Below are 22628 nucleotides of genomic sequence, written 5' to 3'. Positions count from 1 at the left end.
ATCCAAGTTAACTTCAGTTAACTCTGAGCGGCTGGATCGACGGAGGTCAGACAACAATTTTACATGTATGATCTTAAAACAGGACACAGCCATTATCCGTCCTGGCCTCATATCAAATGTGAACGCAGACTGAATCTATGTTTGACGTTTGCTTTATATCTAATCTTCCTCTCAAACATTTAAACAGCAGCGAGTCTGCAGCTGGAACACAAACTCAAATTGTCGGAACAGGTTTGCTCGTTTCTTGCGTTCATTTGGTAATTTATTAAATGTATAACTGTTATTCTAATCTGCTCTCTTACGTCTCTTACGCTGATGAAAATGCAGAAAACACAGATCACGAACACCTGTTCAACCAATCGCTTTCATTCCACTTTGATCTGCGACAAACTGACGGTTCATCTCTGTTACAGTGTTGCGTTAGACTGCTATATTTTTGTGTTCTTTATGCTGTAGATTTCCACGTCTCTGGAATTGTTGGCAGTATTAAGGATGCTTTTCTGTAAAATCATATTGATATGACCCGTGAATTATTCGTAGATGACAGTTAGATTAGTCAGCTGGGAAACTCTGGGTTAACTCAGAGAGCTGAAGATATCGTAGATATGCTGACCTCGCTCCGTGGTGTACAGGGCCGTTTACCCTCATGATTAATATTCACAATAAAAATATTAGCCGAACATCATGAAGTCTGTATGTGTGTCATAGTGTCGAACAACCTCTGTACAGTTAAAGCCAGCAGTTACTACATGACGGAAACACCAACGTTATCTCTTTTATGCGTTTATACGCAGGTCACGCTGATTACTGACCAAAAACCCAAAGATCAGCTGTTAATCGAATTTATTTGCTCTCTCTCCTCCTTAAACATGTTTTTAATGTTAGTTATAATTCAGAATTGGCGAGTGAAACACGTAGGACACATAAGAACATCAGGAAATAAAACCCCAATAAATATAACCTCAGTAAAAGAAGTCCGTGTCAGCGGGGATTATTACAGGTGTACCAGGGCCTGCGCTTTGTCGGCGGTAATAACAGCTCGATTGCTTGCGAGGCGAGCGGGTCTATCCCCCGCTTTGCCGTGAGACTGGGCAGACATCTCCGAAATCATTGAAGCACTTTTGCAAAGAGGCTGTATCTTGAGAAACCGACCAGACACATGAAGATTAAACCACTACATTCTCGGCTAAAAAAATATTAAAACTGTATTTGGTGACACACACAAACAGGGTTTGTGTGTGTCACCAACAGTTCAGTTCTGAAACTAACAGTTCAGTTAGTTTCAGAACTAACAACTAACAACTGAAACTAACAGTTCAGTTCTGTTAGTTTCCACATGCTGGTTGTTGTGTGCTAAAAACAATGGCCACCAGGCCAAAGCAATGGTTTTGAGTCGATCAGCGTTAACCCCGCCCCCTGAGTTTGATGGGTGAGGTTGACAGATAAAATTATTTCATGGTGAGAGCCAGGCGCCAGGACTGCCAAAATGAAATAAATAAATATATCATTCAATAATTAATTAAATGTGTCAATAATTAATTAATTACATGTGTCATAACTATTTATTTAATTAATTATTTCCCATTTTAATTAATTATTGCCACATTTAATTAATTATTTAATGGTGTATTTAATTAATTCATTATGGCAGTCCTGGCGTTCCATATATATGTAGGGGGCTCACAAAAATAATGATATTAGCAGTAATGTAGAAGTTAGAGAGCTACAGAAGTTTTTAAATTTCATCAAGTGTTTTAGGAAGAAGTGAATTCCTGCCTTAACCCCGCTGTCAAACAGTCACCACATATTGTGTTTACTTTTGTTTGCCTTGCTTCTTTAAACAGAGGAGCAGGCTTTTCTTCCTTGGTTCCCATTTTGTCGTTGCTGAGCCTGAATCTGTCTCTGCTTTCTATTCCTGATGCAGAAAATATCTAGACTCTGGAAAGTGCTTGAGTTGGCAGATATTGTAAAATATTTTCTTTATTATTTTTTTTCACAATTGTGTTTAGAAGACATCGAATGCTTCAGTAACAGCTGTCACTCTCACATGTTTAAGCTTGCTGCGGGAGATTTCACTCGTCATGTTTGCATAGTAAGCTAACGATTGATAAGACGATGTCAGAGGAATTGGTGCGCAAATTATCGTCACTCACCAATCAGTGCTGTCGCTCTCTATACACAGTTCGCGCGATTGCAAAGTGAAAGCAAAAAACAAGCACAAATTCAAACGCGATTTCAATATGTCACATATTGACAGTGGCTCATCGATGCCAATGACATAATTACCCAGCTACATTTCCGAAAGAATGCAAAAGCATTGACATATATTTTTCCTTCCTATGATAGCCCGACGGGCAGGGCAGAGTTAGATTTTGGTAGCCCAACTGGAAAAATCGCTAGGGACGTCGGGCTAGCGATTTTGCGAGCCCTGTGTCTGTTATTACTGCAAACATAAAGGGGCTCAGAGCTCGTCTCTGATGTAACCCCACCCCACCTTAAACCCATCTGTCACTCCTACCACACATTTCACCACTATCTCACTCTCATCATACACGTCACATACTTTTCTGCCGCTCCTGACTTCCTCATGCAGTACCACAGTTCCTCTCGTTGCTTTCTCTCAAATGTGTCTATAGAGACACGCCAGACCTTCTCTGCACTTCTCCATCAACACTCTCTCAGCAAACATCACATCTGTAGAGCTCTTTCTCAGCATGAAGCCATACTGCTGCTCACTGATCGTCACCTCTCTCCCATATCAACTTTACCTCTCTGCACATCACCCTTCATCACTACCAGTACACTTCTTCTCAATTCCTCAGGCGTCCTCTCGCTCTCCAGGGTTGTATTAACAATCTGGGTAAAAGGTCCACTGCTGTTTCTCCTAGACATCTCCTTGTCTTACATCTGCACCACCTGCTTTTCCACTCTTCATCCTCTTCATAGACTGCCCTCACTTCCTCCTTAGTAATCTTCTTATAGATTATTTAGTACCTTTCTGTCTCTGTCCTTAATTGTCCTGATGCTGCGCATCCTTTCCAATTCGATCTCTCTGTTTAGTAAATGTTCAGTAAATGTCTTTTTCTCGTTCCTTAGTGTCAAGCCTCACATACAACTCATTGAGGGTCCCTCTTTGCCCTACGCCTAGCATCCTGGTACTCCTAATTTCTTCTTCTCCATGACAATCGCACTTTTTCATTTTCCTTAAATTTTTTCTCTTCCTCATTCCTCCATTTAGTGTCCTTGTCTTCTTTCCTCTGTCCAGAGGATGCACAACATACCTTCCCTGTATTTTCCCTTATCGTTTTAGTTGTACTTTCCCAGACAACTAGCAACTCTTCCCTACGGCCTGAAGCTTGTCTCAACTTCTTCCTGAACTCTTTACAACCTTCTTCCTCAAATCCTTATGTCTATTATTTGGTTTTGACTAGTTGGAGTTTGAATTAATAATAATTGACAACTTTACAGCCACTATTATAAAAATCAGTCATCTAAAATTCAATTTCATCCTTGCTACTTCAAATGTACACTGTAGATATCTGTTCACACATTGCTTTGGAAATAAAAATTTATTTCTGTCAAGTAATGTAATTGTGATAAGAAAAATGTAATTATTGGTAAGTCTGGCTTAAATAATGACAATTCAGTTTTATCTTTCTAAAACTGCATTTTAGATATGCTCACTGAGTATTCGCCGGATTCTGCTCTGCATGGATTCGTCGTGTCTTCTGTGTATGCATAAAATAGCATACACAGAAGTCAAGATTGCTGGAGTTTAATGGTTAAATGCCATCTGTGTCTTTACTTCCCAGTCGTAGCTTAGCAAAACTAAGAAGGCAGGTGGTGGATTTGTAGTTGGTGCTTGTGTAGTTTGGAGGGATGTGTCTTTATTTAGTGTTTTACAGAACCAAAAATGTAAGAGCAACAATGATAAACAGTGTGTTTATCCAGTCTAATGTAAGCTAATGATGTTGGCTTTCTGCCTATTAATCAGGCATTTACTCCACGGCCAAGAAATGGCTTTGAAATTACTTTTGAATATTGAGTATTTTTTCGAGGCATACACATGTATTGTGAAAAACTGGATGTTTTGTATGTTACATGTAGTTTAGTGTGGTGTTAATAACATTGCTTTGCGTTGGTATTTGGAGAAAAATACTTTGATGTTATTTAGGATGACATCGCCAAAGTCAGTGCTGCTTTTTCCTTTTCAGACTTTCTCTCATTTATAAGGGAACATGCAAACAGGGTGACCTCCATGTTATCTCTCTGTCATGAACTGGCTGTGTGGAGGCAGATGAGGACCCAAACGCAAAACTCACGGAGACAGGAACTGAACTCAAAATCACTGCTTTATTGCAGGCTTCACAAAGAAACAGAACTAAACTGGGAATGCTGAAGAAGACCGAGGGAACACAGAAAGGCACACAGGTTCGGGGAGGAGACATTGACGACGCGACACTGAACTGAGGGAGACGTGGACATAAATACACAGAGGGTTAACGAGGGAAGTGAGAGCACACGGGGAACACAGCTGACACAGATAATCGTAACGAGACAGGGCAGGAGTGAACACAACATGACGCATATTGACGAGAGACTGTCAAAGTAAAACAGGAAGTACACAGAGGTTCAGACAGGAGGAGAGAGAGCACAGAACGGGCTGGGGAAAACATTAAATGAAACACAAGGAGGGGAAACGAGGGCTCACAGATACACAGAGGGGCACACAGGGGGTAATCAAATAAGGAACATCTTTAACAGAACCTAGGAACCACGGCATAAGGAACAAAATACAAAAATACAAGAAAACTAAGAATGCTGGGCCAACATGGCCCAGGACCATGACACTCTCTACCCAATAAGGATCGCAGTCTTCACCTTGAACCTTATGCTCTCACTCTGCCCCAACATATCTGATGTATTAGGAAGCCTCAAGGCCCCTCCCAGGGCCAGTTGACCCAAATTACTTGAGCTGATTATTTTCTCAAAAGCCTCGAGTAGCTGTTCAGGTTATCCATACAGCTACACCCAACCCCACATCTGATTGCAACTGTTAATTTAAAGCTGACAGTCAGACAAAGTTAAAAGATGTCTGCCTTTGTTCATCAGCCAGGACCAACAGGATTGATGGTTTTCTAGTTTCCTTAATAGTCTCAGTTTTTTTCTTGAATAGCATTTGGGGTGGCTGTAGCTCAGGTGGCAGAGGTGGCAGAGCGCATCAGCCACTAACCAGAAGGTCGGTGGTTTGATCCCCGGCTGCTCCAGTCTGCATGCCAAATATCCTTGGGCAAGATACTAACCCCATGTTGCTCTCCGATGCATCCATCGGAGTGCGAATGTGTACAAATGTTAGATACTCAGCACTTAAACTTAGAAGTGCTTGTGTGAATGGGTGTGATTGGGTGAATGAATTAGCTGTATAAAGCGCTTTGAGTGCTCGGACAGAGTAGAAAAGCGCTATATAAGAACCAGTCCATTTACCATTTACCATCTCTAATTAAAGAGTTAATAGAGAAGACATGAACAACATATTCATTATTCCAGAAAACAATGTCCCAGTGACATTCCTGGAGACTGGTGGCACTGTGTAATGCTACTCTGTAAACTTAAGAATTTATTTTCTGTACAAATGCAATTAATGAAAGCCATTAACAGAGCAGTGAAAGCTACACGAATCAGTTATTTGACACACTGTAGCTGTCGTATTTATCTGTAACTGAAACAGTCATTGACTCAGTGTGTGAGATTTACATAAGATATAAGTCAATAAGTGTTATACAAGTGGTGCAGTCTTATTTTAGTTTCTTCTCTACACTGTGTTCCCGCTTCCGCACCAACCACAGTTTGCCCTCTGTTTGCTTACACCTTAGACCTTTTTCCCCCAACTGATTTTATGCTCTATTATCCCCTCCGTATGTCTCCCATCACCGCTGTACTTCCATTTTCTTCTCTTTCCGCAGGTGCTCACCATTCATTCACTCACAAGAATATATTTTCCTTGAATCTGCACACACAGCACTGTTTCTATTTATCCTTCCTTTTCATCCTTCAAAGGTCTCTTTCCTGCTGTGGTTTACGCTCCTTTTCTTCCCGGTACATCACTATACTGCTTACAGTGTATTTTGTTACCTTGATGCAACATATTGAAAGTAAACAGGACTCAGTTTTGTTTGGCATTTTTATCTCATGTTTTTACTTTCTTTTTCGCTAAAATAATGCATTCAGTGCTACGCTGAGTTGTATCTGTAGGTTTTTCTTTCAGTCTGCATACATACCATATATACATATATATATATATATATATATATATACCTGTGGCGTGGGTGTGGTCTCTGGCCAGCTGCAGAGGAGGGGTGACACAGTGAGCTCCCGGGGCGGTGCAGGGGCGGGGTCGACAGGTGTGCTGGGTTCCGACACTGATTGTGTGTCTTTTTATGTTGACAGTGACAGTTGGAGAGGGAGCAGACGTGACAGTTGCAGAGAGCGGGAGTGGCTGTGAATAAACCCACATCTCTAAATAAAAAGCCTTGCTGTCAAAACAATCGCCCCAGCGTATGTTTATCGGGTCGAACGCTACAATACCATATATAACTGAACAGCCACTGAGTGCTACTCATATAGACTTTAGACTGTATAATTTAGTTTTAAAAATTGTCGATGTATAAGTATTAATGATCTAATTATCAAGCATTGTGGATCAATAAATCTTAACACCACGTAGTACGTAGGTCCATCTCTTGGAGTGGTTCACTTCATTGCTTGCTGATAGAACACTTTTAGTCTCAGTGGTCAATCTTTGGTCAGATGTGGCTGCATCGTGTTGCGTTCCAGGATCTGGTTGAACTTTCTTGTTATTTTAATTTCATTAGTAGTTTTAAAACCATTTCTTATCATTTGTGCACTGACAACATTTAACTGTACCTCTCATTTGAATCCTTACAAATTGGATAAATTATTAACAATGAATTGATTGATTTAATGCAGTCAATGGTTGGATTGCAAATAACCTTTCCCAGCTTAACACAGACAACACAAAATCTCTCACTTCACACACCATTATTCCCTAAATTAGACAATGTCTGGGGTCTTTCACATTTACTGTGAAAGCTAATGTATAGAATCTTTGATTTATTTATTTATTTATTTTTTACTGTTGTCTCAAAACATGAACTGCAGGTGCTCAGTCTTGCCTTTATCTCATTCTGCTTGGATTTTTGTAATAGTCTATTTTCTTGTCTGTCTAAAATGTCTGTTAATCTCCTCTATTTGTCTTTAAGGCTTTTAACTCTCATTCATAATAGGGGTGGCTGTAGCTCAGGAGGTCGAGTGGGGCATCTACTAATCGTCTGCACTAGCTTCCCAGGTCAAAGTTAGGGTCAGTTTAAAACCTTGGTTTTTACCTTTATTCCCTATGAGGTGAAGCCCCCACTTATTTTGTTAATCTACTCCACCCCTATTCACCAAGTCGGATCCTTAGGTCGATAGATAGAGGTGTTCTTGTTATCCCATGCAACCATCTGATAACAAGGAGAATTGTGCAGTTCAAACTTCAAGGCTCTTTGCTCCCTTGACTCTGGACTCTGTTTCATCCTTTAAGAAACTACTTAAACCTGCAAAAAAAAAGAAGTTTTTTTTATTTATGCCTCTAAAGCACATTGTAACTGCTGTCTTGTCTTGAAAAGCACCATAGAAGTAAATTCTTACTTACTGGTGTACTACTATTAATGTTGATGTTTTTGTTTTATTATTAGTGTTAATATTAGATTTATATGACACTTAATCGGTCTCGCTTGTTATACATTGGCATCTCTGAGTTTAGCTGGCACATACACCCACATACGTCACGTCACAGATGTGTTGGACAAACTCATTTTGTCTCAAAAAATGTACTGATTTCAATAAGGTTGCTTTTGTACTGTAGCATTGACTTTATCTGTTGTACTTTTTAATGCTTTTTGGAAGATTAAATAATGATAAGAATCAGCTGCGATATCTTTCAAGGGCTTTGAATACTTCATAGACTACAAGTGAGTGTTGGATACTGGCTGTTTGAACCAAACAGGCTGCTGTCCCATGGCCCTCTGCCTACGGCACTAGACTCTCTTTTTTGACTATTATTTCAACAGTTGTGTTTTGTTGCTGTAACAGTTTTCTGTTCAGAAAATGGATCTTTTTTTAACGTTCTGTATATTATCATGTTTTTCATTGTTCTCTCTTCAGATTTAATTAAAACTTGGGTTTTTTTCTACCAAGAAATGTTCTGTTTGTGTCAGACATGTTCACTGATGTTGTCTGCAACATTTAAAGAAAAATGCCGTTACCTCACAGTATGTGGGCAATAATTGAGTCTGCTTTTGGAGTGAAGGTTTGCTTGTAATTGGAGACTTTTTTTTCTCCCAGAAAACAAGGCAGTAGGTCATCTGCACGAGCAGGGTATTATCACCTATAGTTATTTATAACTATACCCTAAGTACTGCATGACCTTACCTTAACCAAGTTAGTTTTAATGCCTTAAGTTAAATAGTCTGCTCTCAGGCCTTGCCAGGACATCAGATACAGTCCGTATGTTCTCCATGTCTGTGTGTCTCTCGGTTAGTCCTGAGATAGACTGGTGAATTGTCCGGTCCCTTCTCTTGTCCTTTGACAGCTTTGATTGGTTCCGGCCCAGCCGTGACTCTAATGTAGCAGAAAGATGGACGGATGGAAGAAAGTAGGTCATCTGTGAGTGAAACAAGCAAATTCAAGAAGCAAAAATAAAATTGCTTAAGCTGGATGTGTCAACCTTCCGCCAGCACCACTCTATGTATCTGCAAATATTTAGGCAAATCAACAGAACAGTGAATAACATTGAATATTTTTCCCAATACAATTTCCCCATAATATGCAAAGGCCTAAAAAGTAATTATATTCCTATTATAACCAATAGAAGACCAGTTGGTAATGTTAGAAATGGCAGTTAAAGTTGATGTGTATTTGCTGCTTTTATAGCTCAAAGCGCAGCTCGTTTTGATGGTAATAGCTGAAACTAATGGTCTCCCTTAGTACAGTATCAAAACTGACACTGTTTTTGTTTTTCTCTGTTTGACCTTTGAGTTACTGTTGACGTTTCACTAAAGGCACCGACTCACTGTAACACACGTCCAAAGATTCCCACTCGATTTGATATTATTTATATTGTGTTTCACTCTTTCCTTTGTTCACAGTTCAAGGTTACTTTATTTGTCACAGTACAACAGACGTGAAGCTTCTTGCACAACCTCTTAAAAAATGGTTCTCCTTGAAAAGTATAAAAGAGTAAAAGTAATAACAGAATAAACGAGAAAAGAAAAAAATGGAACAAAATAAACTTTTCTCACAGTCAGTAATTTCAGTGTGCTAACATGTGCTGTGAACATAAAGTGAATGTAATTCTTAAGTCATTGTTTAGGTGAGCTCACAGCAGCCTTTAAAGTGGTGATGGTCTTTGTGTGAAAACTGTTCAAAAGTCTAGCGGTGTGTTTTGTAATGTCCTGTATCGTCTGCCAGAGGGCAGATATTCAAAGAGAGAGTGCGCAGGGTGTGATGACTTCTTTATGAAGTTTATTGCGTTGTAGTCCCAGTAAAGATGGTCATGAAGCATCTAACAACGAAGACAGCGAGCAACTACCTGCCTGCACAGAGATTAGCTCTGCACAGACCCATTGAGTCAGGGTTGTGCATTTCTAGCTTGTGCTGACAGAAGGTTTCAAATTTGTGTGTTTGCGTTTTATAGAAGTTCAACCTCTTAATGGGGACATTGTAACTTTTTCATTACGTGTTGCTGCTGCCAATGCTTTAAGACAGATGCCAAAGGACATGTGCGTCATTTGGAGATCAAGAGAACACCAGTTTTGACATCCTGGAGTTAGAGCACGTTGACCTAACCGATCAGCGAATCATGCCAGTGAAAGTAGAACTTCAAGATACAATGTGTAAAATCTCACCGCTTTATGTCAGTAGATTGCAGATTGGCATTAACTGAATTCTGTTTTCTTTGCCCGCCCAATTAAAGTGCATAATCCTGACTACGAAATGAAGATGTGTCAGTATGTGTCCGCGTCTGTTTAGGCATCTTGAAAGAAGTTGTTAAACTGTGAAATGAGATATGATTTGATGAAAACTCACTTCTATCTGATCACAGCCATGCTGAGCTGACTTGTTAAGAGTATCCTGAACTTTTCTTTTAGTTAGCTCTGCTTCATCCCCACCCTAGCCGCTTCTAGCCTCTATTAGCTGCTGTTTTCCCTGAAGTGAATCTAACATTGTTGGACGAATTCATCTGAGGGAAAGCGCGATTCTTAGGACTCTCAAGCCTAAAATTAGCTAGCTAACATAATATTAGCTTGTAACCAGCTGTTATTGCTTCACTGTCTTGTTGTCAGCTGTCCAGAGACAGCAGGTTCATCTGTCTGCTGACGATATGTAATTGCAACAATATCAGGAATAAATAAGCTTGAACTGAAGCCCTGAACAGAAGTGAGGGCTGCAGATCAGGAGAATATGTTTGAGTTGAGGAGGAAGATGAGCTGCAAATAAGGGAGGAGAGAGAGCAGTGGTGGTGTAGGTGAAAGACTTGATGAGAAAGAGATGATGAAATATGTTAAATATAGTTGGAACTATTTGTGATCTTTAAATTTAAACTAACCTATGAAGCATAGTGTATGTGGCGCCAGTCTGTAGCCACGTATATAAAATGATTAGGCAAAGAGTCTATTGTGTCTATTTTGATCACTGTGGCAGTTTTGTGTTTTTAATAGATTAATTTTAAGTTTATGATAATGTATCGATTTGTTGGAAGACAATTATGTACGGTTATGAATACAACATTGTTTATTTCTATAATATAATATTTAAAAAATGGTTTAATGTAGCCATAAAATGCTTGTAAATAAAACTCAAACACTCAAACTAACACTGACGCTTGAAAAATGGAAACATGGGTTATAGGGCTGGGCCATATCATACCGTTCACTGTAATACTAGTATAATGTTGGGCAACGATAGGAAAATGAAATATTGCGATAGAATTTGGGTAAAACGCGCATGTGCTGTGCCTTTGCTTTCATACACGCATGGCGGAAAAAGCGTTCCGGCGGCAACGGAGAATGAGGAGGGTGAAAGTGGATCGTTGAATGAAACGGATGAAGCAGAATTGGTTTGTAAAAATGCTGCAACTTCAGTGTGGAACTGGTTTAGCTTTCAACCGTCAGATACACAACAAAGCACTATTTTTAGCAGAGCATGCTAGCGGGCCGTTGTTATTACCGTGTTTTGTGGAAAATTCAGCACACTTAAAATCAATCCTTTGATTTTTCTGAAAATCGAGAGTGCCCCTTATAATCCCGTGTGCCTTATGTATGAATTCTGGTTGTGTTTACTGACCTCGAAACGATTTTATGTCGTACACGGCGCTCGAAAATCTGTCAAATGTTTTAGTACGACTTTGCTAAGCTACGAAGCCGCACCACTTGATGGATTGTCGGAGCATTACGGCTATCGTAGGCGGAGCCTCGCGGAGTGATATGTACTGTGCTTCAACATAATATTACCGTATTGTGTGTGTATAACCTCTTTTAAGTTTTGTGAATATTATACATGGTTATGCTGAGGATATGTCGGCCAATTTCCACTGGAAATGCCTTTTTGTTAAACTGTCAGCAAGAAATTTTGCACTGTTAAATTTTTAATGCACATAAAAAACAGCTGCTTGTTTAGGTTGAAATACATAGATGTTTTGGGGTTTCTTTTGGCACTAATAAAGTTGTGGAGTTGAAAAGTATTTTGTCTAGTGTCAATTAATATCGTCAGTCATATCGTTATCGCAAATTTTCAAATGTATATCGTGATAAATATTTTTGGTCATATCGCCCTGCTCTAATGGGTTAGTTGAAGGGCCTGGTGATGATTGAGTCACGGCGTTTGTTTCTTTGTCAGCAACAAATCTGCAAAACTAATGTCCTACGAAAGTTCCAGCCTCAAACAGAAACACATGTGATTTAGATGACCTTGTGACATTACCTGTTATTGCACACTTCTAGATCTATAATGAGTATATATATTATCATATGCTTCCTCACTCACATCAGTCTTCTATAAACAGGTTCAGACTCCCGAGAGAAAACACACAAACCAATATGCAGCGCCACCTCTCACACGTCGGCTCATTTCCGTTCCTCTCCTATACATATGAGCCATACACACAATAACACCGTTTTCACAGTCAGTACACATCCCCTGATTTTCACACATGCACACAGACATACTGAGGAATGAATTTTGGATTCGGCAGGCGGATATTGCTTTACAGCTGTGATTAGTCAGGCCCATGAAGAAAGAGCAAGCCGGCAGCCCGCTGATTTTGGCAGCTATTAACCGGCATCGGGGCGCGCTCGCCTATCTGTGCATATGTCAATTATAAAAATGCGATTACAGCCTTGTAGGAGGGGGAGGATTTGTGTTATCCGCAGCTTCTTGCGCTCGCTCTCCCTTTCACACAAACACACTTTCTCTCCTCGTCCTGTCCTCTGTCTCTCGTTCACCTCTGCCTGAGTCTGAAAAATGCAGTTTTGAGATATTTTTTACTTGGAAAACTCAAAGTAATGTGGTGGGGAGTGAAAGGGGGATAGAGCAAGGAGAGAAAAAGATTTCTCTGAGTTATTTTTGTTTCCCATTAAAACTGTTTTCCCCTCATAATAGTAATAACATGAAAGTACCTAAAAGCTCAAATGTATTATAGTCTCTTGTAATTCTTGGACTAAACAGTTTTCTCAGGCGAAATCAAACCACGTTTGCTTCGTTATCTTTGATTTTCTGAGTATAGCATCTCATAGAAATTCCACCTCTGAACTATGGCAGCTGAGCTCTGGCGGAGTGATGCGTTAAGCTCTGTCCATGATCTGACTGCATAATGAGCTGCTTTCTTAATAAAACAGATGTGGAAGGCACCCAAGTTGAAGCTGAAAAGCAGTAAAAATGACAGCAAAACATTTGTTTATCAAATAGTTTTAGTAAATCTGATCTTCAGCCTTTAAAAGCACAGTTTATGTCCAGGTTTAAGAAAATCCACATATTTAGCCCTTTATAGTCATTGTGCATGTTCAACGGAAATCGTGGGTGCTGCACACCAACTGTACAGGAATAAAATATAAAAAGTGGACAGCAGGAATCAATAACAAACAGGAGGAAACAAGAGAAGAGCCTGTTAAATAAAGTTGCTGATGTTGATGAAGCAGGCAGGTTGTTTGGATTCAATTTCAATTCAATTGTATTTATGTAGCGCCAAATAACAACAACAGTTATCTCAAGGCGCTCTATGTTGTAAGACGAGGGAAGCAGAGAAAACCCCAACACTTATATGGCCCCCTATGAGCGAGTGCTTTGGCAACAGTGGGAAGGAAAAACTCCCTTTTAACAGGAAGATACATTCAGTGTTTCATGTCCACTTTAACACCTGTACTATAAGGCAAGTTATAGATTATCTAGAACTACAACAAATATTTTAGACCCCCTTAAAAAACAATTAGTGTCTTCTAGGAATAGTGTGAGTATTTTCCAGAGAATTGATTGATTAGCTGTGATCTCAAACCTGCTGATCTCTAATCTTTAAAATAACCAGCTCCAGAGCTACAGCATGAGTTATCACGGTGATGTACCCCCAAAAAGATGTGAACCACCTTCATAATACTGAAAACGAAGGGTTAAACATAGATTGACCTCACTCAGCCCCAAATTGTGTTTTTCAGTAGTGGACTTTGTCTACCAGTCTGTCCTGGTAGACAAAGACAGTAAGTAAAGCAACAGATGACACGTAAGAAAAGCAAATACCGAAACGAAACAGGAGGTGAAAGCAGGGGAATACAAGAATACTGATACAGAGACTTAAAGAGTCAAAAAATAATATTTATTATAATCTTCTACCATCTTTTCATAGTCACTTTACTATGACCTCCATAAAAACCTTCATGAGGTATAGAAAAAATTTGAAGCACTGAGCTGAGAGAATGTGAGAAACATGTCTGCTCATAAAGCACTGACGAGGTGGGCAAAGTAGGTGCAAAAATGTCATAATGTGTTCTTTTTTTTAACAAAAATAGGGACCACAAACAGAAAATTTATGTTATTCTCAAAATTCCTCTAAATTAGAATCTTGTCTTTATTCGTTATTATATAGTAGTTGTTTTACTTAAAGCTGTCCGTCTTTAAGTGATGACGTATGAACCCTGCTTCCAAACTACTCTGGATTTATTAAGGCTGTTTTATATATAACATATTTTAATGCTTTGTATCTTGTTCTGTTTATCTTGAACAAGCCCCTAAAAAAAGGTCAGTGATCACTGTCGGCCTCTCTGGGTTTTATTACCACTATTCATCTGCAGCACATTTTAAAGCTCAGTTTTTAAAACCTTATGATGTATCTACAGCCCAGCCCATGCAGCAGTATATTAATGGCTAACCTTGTATTATGGATGAATTATCTCAGCTGTTCTCCTGACTGAAGTTTGGTCCGTTTACAGCATCCTGCCATGCAATTAGGAACCCAACGTTAACGCTTATCAAGTGGAAAAAGGTTAGCATTCACCCTCCAGCTTAGATAATTTTAGCTTAGTGTTCAAAATAAAGCCAATCAGCTACTCTTGTAAAGCTTTGAATTAATGAGATTCTTGGCTAGTAACCTCTGCTGCCTTTAAACTGCAGAATTACTGCAGTGTAAGTCAGGAGGTCAAACATGGATGCGCTCTCCAGGAAAACATGGGCATTCAGTTAAGACCAAGGCTACTGAATTGGAACGAGGTGACAGAGCTTTATTAGGAATATGTGTCGTTGCTCTTCAAAGGTAACAATAAAAGGCATTTTCATGCATTAAATTCCCATAATTCACTGCAAAAACATCACGTTCTCCTCTGTTTTCTTTGTATGAGGAAATGATTGCCATGACTCACTTAAAGCTATTCATACAGCCCATTAATGCTAAATGTGCATCAAAGTATGCGTCGCCTGAATATTTTTGTGACACCTCAACATTGTGGCTTTAATGGTAACTTTGTAAAATGCATGGGTTTCATGATTACATCCAAGGAAGGAATGGAGGTCTGGGTCTGAAGTAAATAACAGAAGGCAATGTAGTTGATTGCTGAGGAAGGGATGAAGTGCTAGACAGGCAAACGGACAAACTGCATTTTGTTGAGAGTACAACAAAGAGGGTGAGAAGTCAGAGAGCAGTGAGGTAATGAAGCAGTGACCAGCGATCTCGATTTTTGCCTTTGTTTCTTTCTCTGCTTGTTTTTCTTTTCCTTTCTGGCACACTCGTAGGCTAATTTCTCCAAGGCAAGCTTTTGTTTTTAGTAAATTAACACACACACACACACACACACACACACACACACACACACACACACACACACACACACACACAGCCTATTACGGTTTTAAAGCCACAGATGGTCTATCAGAGGGGAGTGTATGAGTATTTCAAGCAGTGATGGAAAACCGTAGTGAGCACGAGTGTGTGTGTGTGTGTGTGTTTGGCTGTAGAGGTCTATGAATAGTGACAGTGAGGAAAAGGCTGTCAGAGCAGTAATTCAGAGCTCTGGCTGCCCTCATCAACACCAACATTGCAAAAAAAAAAAAAGAAAGAAAGAAAGGAGCCTTGTTGAAGAGGCTTTCTATTACACAATATGCTGCTAGGAGCCCTGCAGCACCTCACACACTATGAGCATGGTGTGTGTGTGTATTTAGAACTGCCACTGTGAACGACGATACACATGTGACATTTCCTGCATGAATTTCTTTTGCATTTAAAGAGAGCAAGAATGGTGCATCTCTTACATTGTGTGCCACCTGTCTAGCTCTGGCAAAAAAAGCCTTCTGGACTGCTTTGCTGTTCTTTCAGTGCAAATAGAGCAAATTCTCCTGGAGTGTCTGGCAGTCACAGATGGTGGAACGAGTGAAAGGCCAGTGGAAGCTGTTTTGTTCTAAGCTAAAAGAGGCAGCAATTTAAAGAAACATCTTTGAGTTAAAGGATGCTCACTCTTATTTGCATCACCTCATCCCAAACGCATCTCTTGACAGTAAGATGATGTTTTGAAAGACTGCAACCTATCAGCCTGCCTGGGACTCTAATACATTTAAGGGAGTGGGTCTGTAAATATCAACCATCTTTACTTCATCATTTAAGGCCATCTTCCCCTGCACGTCTGCATAGTGGCTGCTATTTTTGATCACTACGTGGAATTCTGTACTTGTGCCTCTGTGGCACACGCCTGTTCTCCTCCACTGTTTCAAACTGTGTTAAACTGTGATCTGGCAAGTGGTCTAGGTGATAGGATAGGATTTTTTGAAAGTGCAGTGTTATTTGTACTGTACTGATTCATCACTGGCTTCTATTTGATGGTGTGTGCAGTTACACATGCAGACTGAGCAGCCTGGCATGTTTACATGCCTGTTGGCCAGATATAATTGCTAGATCCCGATGCACACTCCCTTTCCTGATCCTCATTATGAGTTTTCATTTCTTTTGTTTTGTTTTTGGGTTTTTTTATTCTAAAAGATATGTAATATTGTATAACAGATTAACCCTCCAGTTGTGTGCACCCCCACCCCCTTACTTTAGTGTTCCGGTCACAAGTGACCTATCTCTTTTAACAACTCTTAAATTAACATTAGAAATATTTTTCACCACCAAATTCAGTTCAGTGGTCATTCAGGGGGTCAGAGGTCAAAGTGGGGTGGGATGGGGGGGGGTGGATTCCCATTCATTTTCTATGGCGAGAACACCACAGATGTAACAAAGTTGATTAAAACACTCAAAATTCAACGAAAGAGGTGCTCATCACTTTTATATGTTCAAGTGCAGCGTGTGGAGGAGTCATAAGGCCTTGAGGTAAACCGGATGTAAAACACAATATTTATGAGTTTTTAAATTTGTAAATTGGTCAGATTTGACCCGAACACGACAGGAACGTGGGACAGCAGTGCATATTCCAAACAGAGCTCTCAAACCAACCCAGACATTCTGTCCATTAACAAGCTCTTATTATTATTGCAATACAGCCATTAGTAATGTCATTTGTCTTTGTGGTTCTAGTACCCTCTGGAAGTGATGGTCACTGAAGCTATGAAGAGAGAAATCCCTTCCAAATAAAATACTCTAAAGAGGACACATTCTCATTTCCAGCTCCATGTGTTTATTCTTGGAAATCGGGCTACTAGAGTAACCCTGTTTGTCTTGGTGCAGCTCCTCACGTCGTCCTTTGTGTTAAGCAGGCAGTTTTAGCCCCTCTGCCTTCAGGCAACTTTCCTCTGATCGTCTGCTTCCCAAAAACAGGAGATTGGGAGGCTCGCAGCAAAAGAGATGTGATCATATTATTGTTCTGTTTTACTCACATAAGCGTGTGAAGCCGGAGCTCTTGGTTACTCGTGCATACGCTAATCTCATCCTCTGAAACTGTGGCCATGTTTAATATGTGCATCCACAATTTGCACAGGACCCTGACCTTAAAAGTACATTAGAAAAGGACTCCTTATTTGTTATTGTCAGTAGGAATGATTACAGGAAGCACACCCCGTACCAGTATTTAAATTGCTTGTGAGTTTTAATTTTGCCTTGATTATGCTAAAAACTTTTTTTTTAATTGATGCATTTGAAAACTTTATGGTGCTCAGTCTACTGTCGTTGTGACTCCTAAAACAAATAGACAAATCGTCAGAAGGCGTTATTATAGCTCTGCATCAACAAGTAGACATCAGAAGCTAGTTACCCAATGTTAGTGCCAGCTTGGTAAAGCTCACCCCACCTGCCAGCTGCTTTAATTGGCTCACGTCCCACATGCTCCACATGTTACAGCTCCCTTCCCAAATCATCCTGGATGATGGTCTTATCTCAGCGGTTCAGAGCCTGCAGACTCTGTCTGAGTCATGCCGCCGCTTCCATAGCACTTTCCCAAAGAAGGGAGCTGAATGGCTGACGATTACTGCAGCCTGGAGATTTTGAAGTCTATTAAATGTATTCTTTTTAACTTTGCAAAGAAACCCCAAAACGCTTAGCAGGAAACAGACTTAGCTTCCGTGACTGAGTTATGTTATATAGCTCGCTGACATGAAGCAGATCAGGTGTTCTCACCTTCCTTCATGCTAATGTTCTATGACTATTAATAGGAAGCTCCTCCTGCCCCCTTCAATACCTGACTCACCTTAACTGTGTGTGTGTGTGTGTGTGTGTGTGTGTGTGTGTGTGTGTGTGTGTGTGTGTGTGTGTGTGTGTGTGTGTGTGTTTATGTCTCTCGGTATGACTAGCCATCCATCTTACCTCCTCTGCTCTTGTTATTCCTCCATCCTCACCTGCCGCTTCTCATTTCAGCTCACCCGTGTTCACTTTGTTTTTCTCTCCTCTTTCCACCCCTACCTTTACTTTCACCTTCACTCTTTTTGCTTTTCCCCTTCCTTTTTCCTATCTTGCTCCCCCTGCCCCACATTTTCTTCTCCATTCCCCCCTCCACCTCATCTCCGCCTTCCCTCCTCTGGTCGGATGAAGTCTGCAGGGAGAGACGGAGGAGCGCAGTGCTGCCTGCTAAGCAGCAGAGGACAACACATGTGCCTGCATTTCTGTGTGTGTTTTATGTGTTGTGTGTGGGTGGTGTGCAACTTTGTGTAATATATGATGTGTGCTTGTGACACTGACTGCAGCGTGCTTATTCACTGCAGAGCGGCTTGCAGGAGCTGCTGTTTATCACACTGTCTCTCCTTATCTTCTTCATGCTGTCTGTCGCCTTCCCCCTTTCTATTTTCAGTCTTTGTCCCATCTCTTCACACGTGTACACACACACACACACACACACACACACACACACACACACACACACACACACACACACACACACACACACACACACACACACACATTCCCACACACACCTGAGCAGAGCTTTTAAGCAGGTGTTGTTTTTTTGTCAGCTCCATCCATTAAACATAATGGGTGTGTGCATGAAAGCTGTTTTTGTTTTGTTTTTTTCTTTATAATGAAAAGGTGTATGTGAGCGGAACAGCGTGCGTGTGTCCTGTCTCCAACAGTTCACGTCTTCCTCTCTTTGCAGCGGCCTAATTAATGTCATCCGTCTCACTTACACTGACAATGCTCCTCTCTTCTCTCTCCTATGTTGTCTCCTCCGTTCTTTTCTCCCCTTTCTTGTCCTTTATTTAACTCTTGCTTTTCGGCCCTTTGTTTAGACCCTTTTTTTTCTTCCATCTTCACATCAGTCTTTTTCCTGTCTTGGCCATCTTTTCTCTCTGTGGCACATTGAGTAGCCAAAGGTATGACTAAATATATTTCCAAGTCTGCTGTGTATTCAGTGACACAAACCTGTTGGATTTATTTTATAATTATGAGTGCAAGCAGGAGAATATGTCCAAATCTGCCAAACACACAGTTTGACGGGCAGAAAATGTTATATTCTGATTTTTAATTTGTTTTTTGTTTTGTTTATTCAGTAAAAGCCATTTTATGGCTGCTCATGTTTATTTGAGAACTTGCTCTCTTATCTTCACTTCCTTCAGGTTATGTCTTTCTAACAATTTCCTATTTTGTTGGCAATTAATGTGTGAAATGTGAGTAATTGGCATTTCTGCAAAGCAGTTTAGCAACAGTGAAAAGAGCAGCAAAGGAGGCGACACTGGACTGAGGACTTAAGTACTTTGACATAATATAAAATCTTATTCCTCTTTGCTTTGGCCTTGGCCCTTTTTCCCTTCCTTTAAGCCAAGTTTCTTCTGATTGGCTGCCCCTCATTAGCAGAGGATTTTACACAATAGTTGGGAAAGGCTTCTCTGCTCACGGCCAAGAGTAGAAAATATCGAATCCTGAGTTTTTGGCTCAGAGGGATCACTTAGTGACTGGAAGTGGGAGTCACTGTGAAAAAAAATAAAGCTCCACTCACACAAGGAATAAAGACTAGCTGGTAACTCCCAGAAAACTTAGTCACCATAGAAAAATGCATATTCCCCGACTGGTTAGCAAATGGTTGCTGAAGGTTTCCAGCAATCACTGGGTAAAATCTGGTTTAAAAACTCATTGTGAGTGTTTTGGATGCTGGTAGATTGCCCAGCTGCCCGTAGTTTGCATGAAAGATGTCGACTTGTCTGCAAAGACTTGCCAACACACAAGCGGCAGTAACCACGATGGAAAACTGAAAACGTTCTCCTTCAAATTAAAAGTCGTGCCTTCCTGCAGGTGCAGCTCTTAATATGAAGGCAAATATTCTCCCTTTGCTGTTTTTGTGTCACACTCGTAACACTTCCCCTACAGCTCAGAGAGTAAATGGCAAGTTGGTTGGTGTTGGTGGTGTTGTGTTTCTGCCAGTGTGACTGGGGTCTAACACAAACGTTGGCATTATCATCTGAAACTATGACCATGTTTATTCTCATGTACGTTAAAGATAAAAATAATTAAGACAGAAACAGGTGAGAAAACAAATCTAAGCTCTTCTGCTTTGTTTCTCTGGTCTGGTTCTTTCTGCTGATTAGGTGAATAAAGGTTCCGGTCACACTTTGAGATTTACATTACATGTATATTTTTAGGGTATGGTGACAAGAGCAACTACATGATTGTAGTGTATGAGAAATAATCTGTCTGGATGAAAGTCTATATATTCATGACGTTTCTCTCCTTGCCCGGTGTCTTTCTGTCTGACAGTCCGGTTCCAGTATAACAACTCCACAGGTGGACCCCTCTACCTCCTCCTCTTCTTCCTCCTCTACCTCCACCACTACCACAGCGAAAGCAGAGGAGAAGAAGCTTTTATCTAAAGACTCGATCCTGTCCCTGTACGCAAGCAGCTCAGTGGGCAGTCAGCCACAAAGCCAGCAACAGCCTGCTCCAGGACAAGGTAACACACATGCTCTCAAACAGCCAGCAGTTATTATTAACCCTTTGTTAATCAAGTCAAAGCAGCTTGGTCAATTGACTCAAACTCACATTTTTAATTCAAGCAGAGTCACTCAAGTTTGTAGGTCTTTTTACAGTTTGCAGGATGTGTTTCTAAGACTGGTAGAGGGAAAAAATAAAGATTGACAGTTTGTTGCTAGGGAGTTGTGATTTCATGCCACTTATATGGACCCGTTTTTCTCTTTTGGGTCAGGCTCATTCGTTTACTGAGCTTGAGTGTCTTTTTTCAACTGAACTATGTCGACACAAAAGCTTAAAAATTTGTTTAAAAAAATCACATTTATTATCGGTTTCATATTAGCCATTCTACGAAAGATCGAGCATGGTGTTAGTTCAGACAGGAGACAAAGCTCAATCCTGGCAGAAAAGCTGATCTTCAATACTCAGCTGATATTCTCCCACTAGGGCTGCACATGTGCCAGCCACTTGGCAACCCACCTCAAATCAAGGCTCAATAAAGGTTCTGGCTTTCAGTTCTGTTCAGTGCTGGGGGGGTCTTCCTGCTTCCAAATCTAAATTACAGCAGTAACTTCAGTGGTCTTGGCTAAACTGTTTACAACTACACTGTGCAACACACCGCACTCAAACATGGGGTTGGACGTTACCCACAAAGATGGTGTAGCAGTGAGCTTGGCATTGATTCTCAAGCTCTTAATCTTCTCAAGAGCCGCCGAACAAAACTAATCCTCACTTTATTTTCGCTATTTAACTTTATTTAATTGCATGCATTGCACCATTGTTTCTGTGGCCATGAGCTGAAACCTACTCCCCAGGAAGACCGGGAGGATTGAACGAGGACCCTTCTTGTTATGAGGTGACAGTTTGCACCTCTTCACCACTGTGGCGCCTCAAAACTCGAAATAAATTGCACTTTTCTTTTGTGTTTGACCTATAAAGTGTCAAATTATTGCTAACATCTTCATCATATCAACGTTTTAAGGGGACTAAAAGGCTGATGATTCGTTTATAGCTTGGAAAATGATCTGCAAGTGGCTGGAAATCTGCAAATGAAGGCAGCAGTGTGTCTGCTTGTGCGAAGAGAACATTTTAGCCTGGCCAAAAAGCTGTGTTTATTTTTGGTCTACATTTCAGAGATGGAAAAAGGAGACTGGTGGAAAACAACATAAACAAGTGGAGAGCTCACTCACACCCTGCATAGCTTCACTTTGTGCTGACATTGTGTATGTGTGTGTTTGTCTGGTAAAGCTGATCTATTAATCAAGAGAATTCTTACTTGCTCATAGCCTGACACCTTTACAGATGCACACAAAATGAAAACTTATGGCATTAAGAACTTTTGGACCTTGAGAACCTTTTGGACCATTCTATAACTCTTAATGAAACGGCAGCTTTTTTGTATCTTCACTCTGCAGAAACTAGAAAGTATCTTTTTTTGCTTTTTTTTTTAGCTCCTGACACTGACTTCATCAGTACAATAATTTAATAATTAAGATCATGATTTGATCAGGTTAAACAAAAGATGCAAGATTTCGTAATCCTGGATGTTTTAAGTATTTTTTTGGAAGCTACAAAACAATTTACGGTACCTATACACATTCCACAAAAATTTGCTATACATTATGCTGTTCTTAGCTTTGTTCTTATCTCTGGACACTCACATGAACCTTGTGACCTCTTTGGAGAATCACCCCCAGAATCGGAGCCTACATTT

At 40.3% G+C, this 22628-nt stretch overlaps 1 protein-coding gene across 4 annotated transcripts in view; it reads left to right on the top strand.

The window, feature by feature from the left end:
• Positions 1 to 22628, top strand: part of LOC146504938 (stromal membrane-associated protein 1-like) — a 141355-nt gene that overhangs the window by 106387 nt on the left and 12340 nt on the right. For all 4 annotated transcript variants that reach the window (XM_085182895.1, XM_085182894.1, XM_085182896.1 and 1 more), the window contains one exon: positions 20705 to 20897. In XM_085182895.1, coding sequence (XP_085039021.1) covers positions 20705 to 20897 — 193 coding nt within the window. The remainder of the gene's footprint in view (positions 1 to 20704; positions 20898 to 22628) is intronic.

This window comes from Neolamprologus multifasciatus, chromosome 13 (assembly GCF_963576455.1).
Source record: "Neolamprologus multifasciatus chromosome 13, fNeoMul1.2, whole genome shotgun sequence".
Taxonomy (NCBI): domain Eukaryota; kingdom Metazoa; phylum Chordata; class Actinopteri; order Cichliformes; family Cichlidae; genus Neolamprologus; species Neolamprologus multifasciatus.
The sequence above is the reverse complement of the archived record's forward strand: the minus strand, read 5'-3'. Positions and strand labels throughout refer to the sequence as shown.